Below are 14974 nucleotides of genomic sequence, written 5' to 3'. Positions count from 1 at the left end.
CAAATACACCTCTTTTTCATCCTCTAAACTGTCTCCCCAAATTCCAGTCATTTCTATAACCACCCTCCTGCTTCCCCACCCCCCACTCACTCCCCACACAGTGGATTGTGTCACTGCCTGTTTGCTGTGGAACTGAGAATAGTACACAATTATGTAATACACAGAAACCTGGATGAAACGAGGCTGAGGAGACACAGAAGCGTAGAGAGAGAGAGACAAAGGTGAGATGTGGGACATGCCATGCTGCCATGCACCCCTCCCCTCCCCTCCCCGCCAACACACGCACACACACACACACACACACACACACACGCGCCCTCCCACTTCTCTGCAGTAGCAGTGGGAGCACCGCAACACACAAATGCACATGGACAGATAGTGGAGGCACACAGTGTAAATTTACGCCCCAGAACCGAGCCGGGGGGGTGAGTGAGGAAAAAAATAATAGAGATCTAGAACGAAAGCGAAGAGAGTACCTTGCTCTGCCTTCAGGTGTGCGAGGCCTTCAAGAGAAAAATCAAACAGACAGGAACCAAGAGAGGAATTGAGAACAACACACCAATACCACAACCGTATTGTCACTTAGCATGCTTTGCATGATGGCAAACCATGGCTACCACACTAAAAAGCAAAAGCTTTCCCAAGTGCATTTGAAAGCTTTCTGTGGAAACAGACAAATGACTAATAAAGAGAGCAACACCGTATGTGAATATAAAGTAGCTGTCGAGGTTGTTTACCGCATACATATCACCTTTACATGTTATAACAGGATTACTGGTAAAAAAAAAAAATAATAATAATTCTTGCCTTTTAAAGGTGAACACAAATAATAAATAGCTTAATATGAAATGAACTGTTGCGACGATTTAACTGAAACATTGGCTGTGTTTCAAATGGCGTACTTCCCATCGTGCACTCAAACACACTCTTACATGTTAGTACACTTAATTGTGTAGTACTTGAACGTCATCATGTCAAATCGCACATCACCTGCCAATATATCTGCTGCTTTAATTATTTTACCCAGAAATGAAAGTGTTTTTGTGTCCTCTGTTAAACACACACAATTAAAATATCGATGGCTTCTATCCAACAGCAGTATGGTGGTACTTAGGGAAAAATAAACACTTTTGTATTGTGCTCTGCAACAGCTCCAGCATCCTAAGGCGCAGACGTCAGAATATTTGAAAATATTTTGACGTGTGAAAGTGTCCAACTAATTTTTTTGGATCATTTTGAGTACCTGTAGCGCACCGCACGTTTCCATACTTGGCAGTGCGAACGCACTTATGCACTCAAAATAGTGAGTGTTGGTATGTAAGTACGCCATCAGGAACACAGTATATGACTGACTCTCGTTGAGACTCACCTGGTTTTCTCTGGACTGCTGTGGAGTCGTCGCAGGAAAAGAGAGAAAGCAAAGAGAAGCATCGCATTAACAACACGCTGCAGCCACTTTTGCATGTGAATCTAACATGCAAAACATACCACACTTCTAATCACTGGGTTTTCATGTAAGGAGCAAAGAGATGCCCCTTGACATGCCTTATTGAAATAACTACTTCTGTAAAAAAAAGAAAAGAAAATCCCTGTGGAAAGAAGAACACATAACATTTCATCTGTCCCGTCCTTTCAGGGAACCAGATTGACATTACTTCTCCAGCAAACAACTCTTTAACATTTCGAATATTGTCACAGTAACATAATATTCTGCATCTTGTATCACACAGAGTTCCTCAAACACATTAGAAAGAAGAGACATAAATCACCACTCGTGAGGATTTATGGTGTTGTGAGGTTTGTGGATCTCAGGATGCTCGTTCACAGACCCATGTTTTTCTCCTCCATTTGCCCTTTTCGCCCATTTAACCCTCCAACCCCATGTTTTCTTTATTGCTGACCCAAAATCAGCACACGCATGTGGTTTCTCAGGAGAATGCTCACTGTGGGACTCCTGCTGTGGTTCACAGCACGGCACAGTGACAAAAAAAAAAAAACACATTAGTGGGACGGGCATCAAACCTGCCATTGTCTGTCGTGTCTGTTGTACATTGGGTACTCAACTTTTTTTTAGTCTGAAAGTCTCAACCTTAAGGGAGTGTTCAGAGACTTGTAATCAACGCCTCTGAGGAGCATCAAGAACTGACGATAAAAATTTAACAAATCCTAATTAAAACGTGAGACATTTTAAGTATCTGCTCTAATACACAATATCAGATAATAATTTGACTTCGTGCTGTGCCTCGATTGCTCCCCGGGCTACATAGAGGACTCGCCTGTTTCCCACCGCTGCATACAACCAGGGATTTTTCCGTTTCATTTCTTCTGTCGTGTCAGCATTAAGTCTTTATTTAGTGTTAAATTTAACTAACTCAACACAAGACAGAAATATCATTTGAGAAGAGGGGGCCGTAGAAGTGGCTGTTGGAGACGAGGTGAGGATTTTCTGCTGTCTCCTTTAGGGAGTAGAAAATGGATGCTACTTCCCCTCCCACACAAGAAGGATGACATTGGCAGAGGGAAGGGAAGGACGAAGCGATGGAGGCAGGGGGAAGGGAGATAGCGGCCAGCTGATGGACAGCAGCACAGTTCCGGCTCGCAAAATTTGGGGGCCCTGAGTTTATGAGCCGCAGTCAGCAGGTCCACATCTTTTGTATTTTTTTTTTGCCTGACCGTGAAAAATGCTTCCGCTCAGTTAAACGTGCATATCCTGCATGAATGTTCGCAAGCTAAATGCTCAGTTTCCCCCATGTAGATAAAACCCTTTCTCTTGATGCAACAGTGCTCAGAACAAGCCAATGTGCTGTGGAGGACATGTGGTCCGAGTGTAATCCCCTGCTCTATTTTACCAGCAGCTTCACCACTCAAATCCAAACATAATTTTCAGCTTGGGCACTAGACACAAATGCCCTCTGCACTGGAATCAGGCAAGTCCCTGCACCATTTTTTTTTTTCTCCTTTTTTTCTCCCTGACCTACTTTTTATAGTAAGATTATTGTAACTGTCATTTTTTTTCCATGTCTGTTTATTAATCCCTAAAGCTAAGCCTGAAGGCACCATTTCAGCACTTGCTTAACAGTTTGCTTGCCCCAGCCTTCAATTACTAGCTTTCAATCAAGTCACTGCATATTTTGGAAGCAAAAAGACGGGTGTGGGCTAGTGGTGGTGGGTGGGGGGAGGTGGGGTTTAAACTGTTCATTATAAATGCAGGATGTGCAATTGTGGAAGAGGAATTGGTGCGATCGTTTTTACATATTCATTAAACAATCCAGTGTAGCTCTTGACAACCTTGACCTTCTGCATAACTCATTGTAACAGGGAAACCCTCAGGTATTCAAGAGACTTCATAATGTCACCAGCGCTAAGTTAAATGAACAGAATGAGGTTCAATATGCAGATCATTACCATAAAAGATAATGATATTTGCACAGCTAATAGCAGGAGAAGAGTCGAGTTGATATTAAAAAATGACGTAGAAGTAGCTTAATCAATGACAGGACGAAGGGCCGGATTTGCCATCCGAAGTCAACATGTATGGAGAGCGAGTGGTGTCTGATTTCAGTCGGTTGCCCTGACACAGTTAGCTGCACTGATACGACCCGATCCACACGGGAGGAGAGGCTAAACATGTGTTTTATGGCCAACTGTTTTTTGGTGCTAAGCTGCGAGCCGAGCTGGGTACGGCTCGGGAAAAGCTGCAGGAGCTCAGAGACGGGAACGGTCTAGTGATTATCGCTGCAGTGAAATGATGCTGCTTCTCACCATGATGGAAGAAACGCACACCAAAAAAAAAAAAAACGGGCAAACAGCATGGCAATATGGATGTTTTTTTAGTGGGAGTGCCACATTAAGTTCTCCCCCTTTCCCTTTTTCTCATTCCTCATCTCACCTTAATTTTGCCCACTCCATGCGTTTCCCCTTCTAGGCCAGTGGGCTACCGTTAGGAATACGGCTGGCAAAATGCTTCCGAGGCCCAGTCCACTCAGTCAGTCAGCCATCTGCCCGTTTTAACGAGCAGCTCCGGGGCCTTTTCCTCGTTAATGCGTGTGTTTGTGTGCTCGCCTGTAAATGCAAATGTCTCTGAGTGTGTGCATTCGAGGCCTGGACGACTGTCTGATAACGTATAAATATTCACATGTTTGACGGATTGCTTTCATTGCTCATTAATGTTCAACATAATCACAGCATACCAAAAAAGACAGGTGTGCTTAGCAGTTGTTCCAAACGGTGGAAGTGTGATCGCTCTGAATAGCCAATGAAAACAGACTGTGCTCAGGGGTTGCTTTCACAACAAGTAGTTTGCCACTTGTGGACATAACAATTAAAAAAAAAAAAAATCTGCAGTAGTTTGCTGATAGACAGGCGGAGGCATTTTCCAGGCAAATTAGCTGTCTCTGTTCTCATTATCCTCCTAATTATGGTTTCCAGTCTCTGTGGCATAATCAACAATCAGCCACATCAGTTAATGGGAAAGTCAGAAAAGAGCAGCAGTCAGATCAGCTGCGGAAGGAAATGACTACCTTCCTTTATGGCCTGAAAGCAGAGGAAGACGAGGACTAGATGTGTCTAAGAAAGATAGACACACAGAGGTGGGGGGTGAGTGGGGGGGGGGTACAACAGGCTAGCGGTGAATTCACTCGTGACACTTGGCTCTGCCCTGCGGCTGAGATATGGCTACCTCTTTCCCTGTCCAAGCTGTCTGGCTGAGGCGCGAGTGCACTCTTAAAACCTCAGTTGTTTTAACACGAAGATGTCATAGTTCCCCTGTCAGCTCTCAGACAAATGGACCACCTACGCCTCCTCTATCGACTGTTCGACAAAGGCAGTGAGCAAATGGGATGAAGCGAAAAAGGGGTCAAGTCCAGTCCGTCCGCTTGACTGCTCTGCAACCAGCACATCGCGTGCTGCTGTCCTGAACAGTGCCACAGGCTAGTGCTTGGGATTTAAGCTCCGAACAGCTTCGTTCGGGCAACAAATACTCTGACATATTAAGAGACAAACGCAGCAAAAAATGGTCCAAGGAAATCAGAAACTCTATATTTTAAATGCATGCTATAATGATGAGAAATTATAGCATCTTAACTGTATTTGATGCAGCTTAAAATAGGTTGTGATATGCATTGTAGCATTCAGTGAGCATTCCCCTGATTTTTGGCAAAATGGAGTCATCCCTCAGCCATGTCAGTGTGATTTAGACAGGCAGGAAGTGGGTCAGCAGTGGAGGAAATTTGACATGGGTCTGTTCACACAGAGTAATCTTCTACAATCAGTACACAAGAAGAAATGAGTTAAGGTCGTGGTGAAAGTGTGTATTGTATGTGTTACAGGTCTAAATATGAAAAATGGAAATTTCTGTGACGTAGGACAATGCAATACCAAAAAAGAAGGAAATGAAGCAAGTTATTCCTGGCATCAGCTGGCATTGATCTCAAGGCTACAAGCAGTGGTGTGTTTGTAAAGAGGTAGATTTTTTTTTTTTTTGGCAGCAAAACAACAAACAACGGGAACAGAAACCGATTTCATTCTGCGACTTTTTCTTGGGCTGCAGAATTTAAAGTAGTTCAGTGTACAGAAGAGGAAAATTATTTTGTTTGTATTTCTTGGAAAGGAAGGGAAAGACCAGATGTTCCTGTATTATATCACGGTCATTTGACCATTTGAGTGTATAACCAAGTATTAGCTGTAAAAAAGAAAAGAGGTTTTTATTGCCTAAAGCTTTACAGGTGTGAAGACAGAATACCATAGAGTATTGTCAAAGTTCTGCATCTCATTACACTCCCCAAACAAGAGATGGCCTTGGTACAGAGGCAGAGAAAAAAAATAGATGAAGTTGTTTCTCATCCAAACTTTGTGTGTACCTTCAGGTCTCTGCAGCACCTTGCAAAATCTGAATACATTTAATGACAAAAAGAGAACTCAGTGTTGTAATTTTAGTCATATCAACTAATACCGTATCCACCACCACCTCATCAAAAGTAATAACTGTGAAGGGAGAAAATGCTGAGCACATCACCTCCAATTTAACTCCCACCTGAAATATGAAGGCTTTCTAAAAGAAGCTGTAAGACCAAACAAACCACAAAAGTAATATTCTGATTTTGATGTCCTGTGTGAATGACATTAAATCTGTCTAACACACTGAAGTAGAGCTGCTCCTGCTTTGTATAAATTACACTGTTGTATAAATGCTACGCTGCAATCAAGGCACATTTTTCAAGGCATTTCGTAAATGAGGTTTGGTGTGGCACAAATCATATTGGGTGTAGTGGGTATTGCAACACAGTTATGGAAATTAAATCTAATTTCAGAAGTCTGCATTGAGATTTATGGTGGTGCCAAATAGTTCTAAGCCACATGGTATGAGATGGTTTTAACAGTATATACTTTATATGTCTGCACAAAGCAAATTTGAAGGTACGTATATCAATCTTCACTGTGTACCTGGAAGCAAATAGTAAACCTGTTGTTAGATCAGCTCCACATTTGTTATGAATCCCACTGAATTTTTTACAAAGATTTTAATCAATATTCAGCACTTGACACAGAAAGCTCTGGAGCCAGCCCCCTTACCTTCAGTGCAGTATCGACCTACATATCCAGTTTTGGAGCAGTCACAGTAGGTTTCTCCATCTGCCAGCGAGCAGATCCCGCCATTCTCACAGGGGTTCTCTGTGCAAAGGCCCATCATCTCCAAGCGTACTTTCTGACTATTGATTAGTGTGGGCAGCTTACTCCCATAACTGAGGTCTGTGATAATTCCTTTGAATGGCGGCAGCTCACGGACAGAGGGCACGGTGATGGCAGATGTGCGGATGTCTCCCGGGAGCCCTCCGAGAAAGAGGTCGCTGACGATCTTCATGAACTGCCGCTGGGGCCGCACCTCCTCCGTCTTGGTCTGGCCGTCCACGGCCAGGCCAGTCCGCAAATTGTGCCTGTTGACGGCGGCAAAGTGCCAGCGGCTGTCGTTGACCAATTTGTCGGAGGTGATGGTGGTCTCGGCGCAGTCAATGCTGACGCGGAGCTGCATCTTACCCTCAGACACGGCGAGAAGCAGAAAGTCACAGTATCCGCCGTCGTCGAAGTAGAGCAGCAGGCCTTCCGATTGTGAAGTCTTGAACTGAAAGGTCAGGTCACTTCTGGAGCTGGCGTCCCAGCGCAGGTAGCGAGCCCACTGACCTTCAGAGCCAGTAAACTCCAAGCCTGCGCTCAGGCCCAGCACGGTACTTAGCAGCATGAAGCAATGCCCAGATAGGCTGTTTGGATTCATCGTAGAGAATAACAGGGCGCGCCACAAGAGGGTCAGAACTGGGGAAAGATCCTCAGAGTGATACTAACATCTGATTGTGGTTTTGTCCCGGGGTTTATCTGCTGATTGTTATATTCCACATAGATAATTTTGCAATATCCTTTTTTTTTAATTATTATTATTTTAGAGCGAGATCTAATGCTGATAATGGATGGAATCTAATCTCGTCAGCCAAGTCTATGGAGAGATATATGGAAAAATATCCAGTCTCCACACAAAGCGGACAGGTGAAAGTGCTGTGATGAAGTGGATCCTTGGTGTGTTTTGTCAGTGATTCAGAGCTGCATCTTGCGATTTTTCTTTGAGGCGACTTCCTGGATTGAAGCACATGACGGTCATCGTTGGTCCGGTTCCATGCCCCATGCTTCGAGCTCCAGCTTCAGACACACCTTTGACAGAGCTGCAGAAAAAAACACAAAAAAACAGACAGCCTGTGAATACTGCACATTTCTTTAAGCAGAAATTCATATTTTTCTACGTGAATTGCCAAAACAAAGGAACTGCCTGCAAATAAAATGCGAGGTAATGAATACAGAAAACAAATACAATACGATATATCTGATGGTAGCCAATAGTTTATCTGCTACAAAGAGAGCATTTGTCAAAACTAACACCATCAGAGGGCTGTTTATTCAACTCTAAGGAATTTTTAGTGGAGATGTGGCATTATGTTAGCATATTTTCATGTAATAAAGTCAGTTTATATGAAAAATAGTATTCAGAAGGGGCAGACTAGAGAAAGCAGCGACTATGCAAACTGTGCCTATGAGTTTAGATCAAACTGAAAGGCACCATGAGAGGACCATTCAACGCAGAATCGACTCTCTATGCGGCCATTAAATACAAACAAATAACCACTAATAACACCCATTAAAGCTTTATGAGCAGTTTATGCACGACTCCATTCTCTACCAATTACTCATTGTATTTTGTAGCTCAACTGGAATAATTGTTCAGAGTTTTAAAAGCCTTAATTTGAGACTTAAATTTCCAAACAGTGGCAGCAAAAAAATGATAAACAAATAAATAAAACCATCCAGTAGACCGTTGTTGTTGATTCCATGATGAGTGGAAATCCATTGAGGTGAGCCAGAACATGTGTTTAGCCTCAAACGTTAGCCTGCTATCTGTAGGGGTCTGCTGGGATCCTGATAAATATGACTAATTATCCACTGCCACTCTCTCTCTCATTTGCATGTCTTTGGGGGATTACAATCATAAACAGCTTATTCAGAAAGATGTTAGGATGGTAGCACTTCATATTTGAATCCCCGCCACTATTAACATTTCTTTTTTTTTTTATTTCTTCCAGAGACTACATATTCAAATTGTTTCCGTCAATAACACCCAGATGGCACTGGTATGGAATATTAAGTCGCTCAGTAGCCTTTGCATGCTACACCTGTACTCATCTAGTTCTGCTTAAATTTGCTCAGCAGACCTAGGAGTGATTCACGTGGCGAAACCTTATACGTGTGCGTACTCTTCCAGCCCTTTGCCCTTGCAATTGTTTTGGCAGCGGGTTGCCCACCAGACAAACGCATTGTCCAGCCATGACAGTAGCACAGAGCCATGCAACACAATAGGCCCTTTAACCACCTGCACTGAATAGTTAATCTTGCTGCAGCAGGCGAGCTATTGAATTCTAGTAACCGATACCGATGCTGATGTACTGTGTGTGCACGCATGTGTGTCCCCGTGCAGGAGTGGGTCTCTGCGACAACACCGGGTTGCCATGCTGGATGACTGCGGTTGTCTTAAAAGGGACTTGGAAGCAGAGAGGTTAAAAGGTTCTGCGTGGTGAAATAGCCCCGAACGCCGCTGCGTCAGTCCGACGCGGGCGACTACAGAGGTGTGTTGCGTGCTGCGTCCCTTCAACAAGCAAAGCTCGTGGTGCCAATGAAACCTGAGACGTCAGTGCTTGTATGAAAACTGGCCTCTATTCAGTTAACGTGACTCATTGTGTGCGTTGCCTAACTGAGGCATCAGGTGTCCCCGCAAGCCGCGGATCCGAAGGTGAATGCAAACAATGCTGACGTGTTCTCTGTCGGTTCACTAAAGCACTAATGGGGACTTGCAGAGCTGTTTCGCGGCAGACATTTTGACGTGTCATTGTTGGGGAAGAACAGGTGTGTTAATAAGAGCTGCGTTCACTGTCATTTCCCCGTATCGACAACGCAAAATGTCTGCTGTGGAAAAAAAAAAAGGTTTATTAACTCCAGGTTACCACAACGTTACTTTTATTTAACCGTAAAAGCATTTTATGCTAATACAGGGCCGGTTCAGAGTCATTCTTTTGACATTTGACTTTCTCAAAACATAAATTTTATGTCGGAAAAACGCCGTTCGTTAGTAGGCTGAGCTCATTGAGGCTAATGTGGTGACAAGCTAACTTTCACGTGGGATATTTTACATTTCCTCACAGGTTTGTGATAAAAAAAAAATAATTTTAAAAATGCCTTTCAGCTTCGCAAAAACCAGACGCTTTTGGCCATTCAAACATAGCTTTTGTCTTTAAATTAAAAAGTAGGCAACACATTTCCAAACATAAAGGCCGAACCATCTTGACATCGTGGATCCGTGGATCTTGACATCGTGGGACTCGGCAGTAACATAAGCGAGCTTGCTCTATAATAGCTATGCAAGAATAAGCAAAAATTTTCCGGGATATACACATTGAATTATTAAATCGTGCAGGATATGAGATGACCTGCACGGGACACCGTCACTGACTGGCCATAAATGATGCATATTGAGGCGTCCAGCTTCGGTGTGTGCGGCAGATTTACTGACATGTTTTTTTGTAAATGTAGCGCGAGCCCCCCATTACGCACAGGACCCCCCCCCCTCCCCACACACACACACACACACACACACCCCTGCTGTGCTCCCTGTCTATCACACAAGCCTCAGCCTTGAGGAACGATTTAATCCGACATCAGTCACACCAGACAAGGGTATGCAGCGTTGGGAGGGTGTCCGGACCTGCGAGTCCACTGGTTAGACGGGTCCAGGGACTACCGGGGGACGTTTTGGGGGACACCAAGCACTCAGCAGGGAAACTGATCATTTCAGGGTTTATGGTCAGCGGGGATACTTGCTTGCGTGACTTTTAGGCCTCCAAGCAAATCAAACCGAGGTGGACGACAAAAAAAGTTATTTGGAAAGGGGGTCAGCTGCACACACCTCAACACAGCAGCGCAATCTGGCACCGCTCCTTTAACGGAATGAGACAATAAAAAAGTATGTCTGTGTTATGGCCTTCTCCAGGTGCAACAATAGTCTGGTATTTGACCAGAAAAATCTTTAGATGAGAAGAATAAATAAATATTCAAAAGGCCAACAATCTCTGAAGAAAAATAAAGGTGGGCACGAGGTCGTTGTTAACTCTCCAGTCAGCTCAGAGGAACAAGTTCCGGCAGGAATATAAAATTATAGTGATGCTGCTGAAAGCCACGGTGGATATTTCAATTCCACACAGGCACGCTCTCACAAAATGAGCGCAATACCCAATTATATCATAGATCATAATAGGAATTGTATCTGTTAATTGAATATTTTAAACCCCTCAACTGATAGAAAAGCGATTAAAACCGGCTCAGACCCGCAGCCCTGCATCGATGAATAAAACAGCGGTCAACCTTTTTTTTTTTTCCAGCAGCGCTCCAGCTTTCCCTCCGCTTCACGCACGGTGGCAGCCTGGCTGTTGCTCAAGGGCTCACCAGCCTTTGCTTTTGAAATTACGAAGCGAATTTTATTTATTTTTAACAGGGAAGTCGGAATTACGTTTGGAAGAAGCCGACACTCGTGGAAAATCATGAGGAGATCTGTCTCTGAAGTGTTTTCGGTGCTGAGCTGTCACTGAGAGACGCGATTCAGTCAACTGAAACTTTCCGTCTCGACGCTCTTCACTCTTATCACCACCAATATCTGTTACAAACACAACTTTGATAAGTCAACGTGGTCGTCCCCCCCCCCACCACCACAAATCACTCGATCCTCTGAGGTTAAACTGCGGGTGAGAGATTTTAAACTAATCATCCGAGCCATCCCGCTGCGCTTAAATCCCCATCCCAAAGTCAGCCCAAATTCAACGTCACATTCACGGAAAAACACAATTCCTGCAGAAAAACTTCAGAATGCCGCAACGCAAAACATCATCACGCAACACCTACTGCATGTGGGACGGGATGAGAAAAATTAAATAAACCAGTTTTAACATGCCCCTTACCTTTTCGTGCAGAGACGACTCCGGACTGATAAAGCCCGCGTAGAAATAGCGCAAATTATAATAATCCACAGCAAAATCCCATCCAGAAAGCGTGGTATTGTTTAATTGTAGTATGCCCAGGGCGGTGAGATGCTGATGCTCGTGATGAGGCGGTTATTAGAAGTGAGGCGCGGTGGAGGAAAAAGGCAGCGGTCCTTCTTTCCTCCGGCTCAGTGAACGCGCATCTCTCAGCTCGGCTCACTCAGCGCAACTGCTGATGGGCCCCTGGATTTCTCCCACACTGACGATCTGACCCGCCTTCAACACGGCGCTCTGCACAGTGGGGAGGGGGAAACACTCCATTTTGGAGAGACAACGGGGGGATGTAGCCCCTTAGGACAAATTACCAATAATGAAAATGATTTGTTTCTTATTTTTAGATGGGGCTTTTACATTATCTTTGCAGAAAAAAGAGGCTTCTACTGCTTGTGTGCTGGAATTGTGAACAAGACAAGGCGCACATGACGTTTAAATTGTTCACTGTATGGAGTGCACACCTTCGGGTTTTTACCATAAAAATCATAAATGTGTCCATAATTTTAGGTGCCTCTAGTGTCTGTCTGTTTGCCAGAGGAGAGGACTGTCTGGATCTACAAGGTAAAGGAGTCAAATGTGACCATTCCTGTCCTGCATTTGCTTCTGGTTACTCCTGGAAATGCACTATTATATTCTAAACAGGTGTAAATGACAGTATATTGCTATTTTATTGAGAAATTCCAGGCAGTTCAAGCTCTGAGCCTGCTTTAGGAGTTCAGCACTTTGGACAGCTCTGGACACAAGTGAAATTTTGCATGTTGTCACAGGGATCCTGATGCCTGGGTGCTGTCCAAGGTGCTGAAAGCTTGTCAGACAGGGAAGGGAGCGAGAGAAACCAGAGAGACAGGGCGAGGAAAACTGGAGAGGTCTGCAGTGCTTTGTCTTTACATATAACACCACAGCAGAGCACTTGAAAATGTTTGAGTGCAAATCTTATAATAGGCTGTTTAAATTCAGTACAGGCTTATGTTAGGATGCTGTAGCCAATAATGTTTCCTTTTTACATTTGGACTTATTCTACTAATGACACCTACTACTGCTGCTACTACTAATGATAATGATGATATTTTATCAAGCTGTAATGTACAGTTTGCATCAATATGATGTAGTCTTCTCGTTCAGCTTTCTCTAGGTCTGACAAATATGGTGTTGTGTAGGAAAATGGAGGAAGGGCCAGTAGTCTCGTGAGATCATGGCACCCAGGCGTGGCCAATATAGCCAATGATCCAGAGGCTATTGCTACAGTGCTTTCTGGACTTGACAATTGTTTTGCAATAGTTGTACAAAAGGTGAAAGGTCGTCTTTTTCACCTCTTACTGTACATCATTAAGCATCACATGAATGTTGTGTATTCTATTTACAGCTCTCCTGCTGCTGTTGATGCTTGCTATTTCTGTTTCCTGATACTTATCTAATAAAATAGAGTTTCCAAAATTGCTAGAGGAAGAAAACACAAAACCAGAAAATGTATTAAAATGCATAATGAGAGGATTAAAGCAACAAGAACAAATAAATAATCAAAATAAATAAGCGATTTGTAAAATGCAAAATGACAGTGTAAAATAAGCACACTCTTGAAATTTGACGGGATTAAAAAAAAAAACCCAACTGCATCAAAGTAAAATTTGCATATCAAAGTTCTGCAGGCAGGGCCTTGGAGGAGTGCTCAGGGACATGTAATGTGAGTCTAGACTGCAGGATCAGTCAGCCAGGCCCTGCCCGAGGGGTCTCGACCTGATCTCTGACTTATAGTGTACTGAGAGGTCATTCTATATCTGGGCATCGCACCAAGTTTAAACATGACAAGCGTTCGCGAGCAATGGAAGGAAGCTAAATGTGGAGATGTGTGGACTCTCTTCATCTGGCACCAGCTCAAAATCCGAGCTGCTGCATTGAGGAATAGCTCAAGGCACGAGAGTGACTTTTGACTGAGGCAAGACTAGAGGGAGATGAGCAGAGAAGCATCAATGACCTTCTGTTGTTCTGTGAAGAATAAAAAGAACCTGGACGGACCACAGAGATTTCTGGACTTCTGGATGTACTACAGCAAGAAAAAAATAAAAGTTTATTTAACTTAACTTAAAACTGTGGATGGCCAAGTTGTGTGTATATATATATATATATATATATATATATTATATATATATAAATACTGCATATATCACATAGACTGTATATAAAAGTGGGCATAGCTTCTGAAAAATGAGGCCAATGTGGAAGTGCCTTAAATTGCAATACCACCAAGTGCCACTAGAGGTCGGCTCCAAAAAGCGCCGCTTTCCATAGACCCCTATTCAACTTCTCTCATGATTTCTATAGGTATATCGTGAAATTCACTCTTCCAGATTAGTGTTCTGGCGGTCCATCTGAAAATAATCCCATCATTAATTATAAAATAAGATTAAAAAAGCCGTGTTTTGGGGGGGCGTGTCTGTTTGATTGACAGGCCTGTGGTGCAGTCAGGTTACAGCTATCTGTGGGCGGGATTTAGTATCTCTGATCTGATCGAGTCAGATCCACTGCTCGCTCCTCCCCAGCTCGTCTAAATATGGTCACTTCTGGCACCAAACCGCTCAGAACAAGCAAGATGGCGCCGGGCAAATTCCGAACTCGAAGCTTCATAACGGCCGTTCACAAACTAATGGGTGATGTCATTGCTGGTTGCTGCTTGATATATCAAAACATGCTGCATCAATTTCTCCTCCAAATGTCCCTTTTAATGCACTTGTTGTGTCAGATCAACTTTCTCATTAAATTAAATGTAACCTTATGCAGAGCACTATCTTTTAGTTTAGTTTAAAAGGTCAAAGCACCATAAACATGTTTTGTCTCTATAAAGCAGTATTTTGAAGCAGGCAGAGTGAAGGATTGGGTCTTAAAAACTGCCATGAGGCCTCTGCAGGTCATCTCTGTTAATGACCATGAGACACTGGCTATCTTAAAGGAATACATTCTATCGCAAAGGTGGGGACTCAGCCAATACGGTGGAAAGCCGGGGATATTAACCCACTGCTAGAGAAGGTGAATTACAACTGCATGATGAACACTAAGGTCGGTAAATGAGGCACTAAGGTCTAATAGGACTCAAATGAAACAATCGCCTGCATCTGCTGGAAAATTGGGGCCATTTGTTACTTTGAATACGGCAGCGAGACTGAAGCAACATCTGGGCCGCTGTATTGTCACTGCAGCCCTGACCTGGATAGAGGGGGGGGAAAGAGGGGCGCTGTGATTGGACAGAACGGATGAGTGCCCCTCGCCTATTTGCTTGTTAAAATAATCACTGGACCTCATCAATTATATATGTAGTTTTAATTTATAATCATTCCGGTCATTATTGAGTAGATTGATGGTGAGCTGCC

General features: G+C 43.5%; 1 protein-coding gene across 2 annotated transcripts in view; it reads right to left on the bottom strand.

The window, feature by feature from the left end:
* The window catches only part of LOC138203620 (neurexin-3b-like), a 306123-nt gene extending 294353 nt beyond the window's left edge, over nt 1-11770 (bottom strand). For both annotated transcript variants that reach the window (XM_069158621.1, XM_069158622.1), the window contains exons 1-4: nt 11538-11770; nt 6571-7706; nt 1370-1387; nt 477-503 (exon numbers count right to left, since the gene is read on the bottom strand). In XM_069158621.1, the coding sequence (XP_069014722.1) occupies nt 477-503; nt 1370-1387; nt 6571-7267 (742 nt within the window). In that variant the 5' untranslated portion in view covers nt 7268-7706; nt 11538-11770. The remainder of the gene's footprint in view (nt 1-476; nt 504-1369; nt 1388-6570; nt 7707-11537) is intronic.
* Between the last annotated feature and the right edge of the window lie 3204 nt (nt 11771-14974).

The sequence above is a fragment of the Embiotoca jacksoni genome, unplaced genomic scaffold (genome assembly GCF_022577435.1).
Source record: "Embiotoca jacksoni isolate LCO1_2020_lvr unplaced genomic scaffold, fEmbJac1.0.p SCAF_23, whole genome shotgun sequence".
NCBI lineage: Eukaryota > Metazoa > Chordata > Actinopteri > Embiotocidae > Embiotoca > Embiotoca jacksoni.
This window is presented reverse-complemented; position numbering and strand designations above follow the sequence as displayed.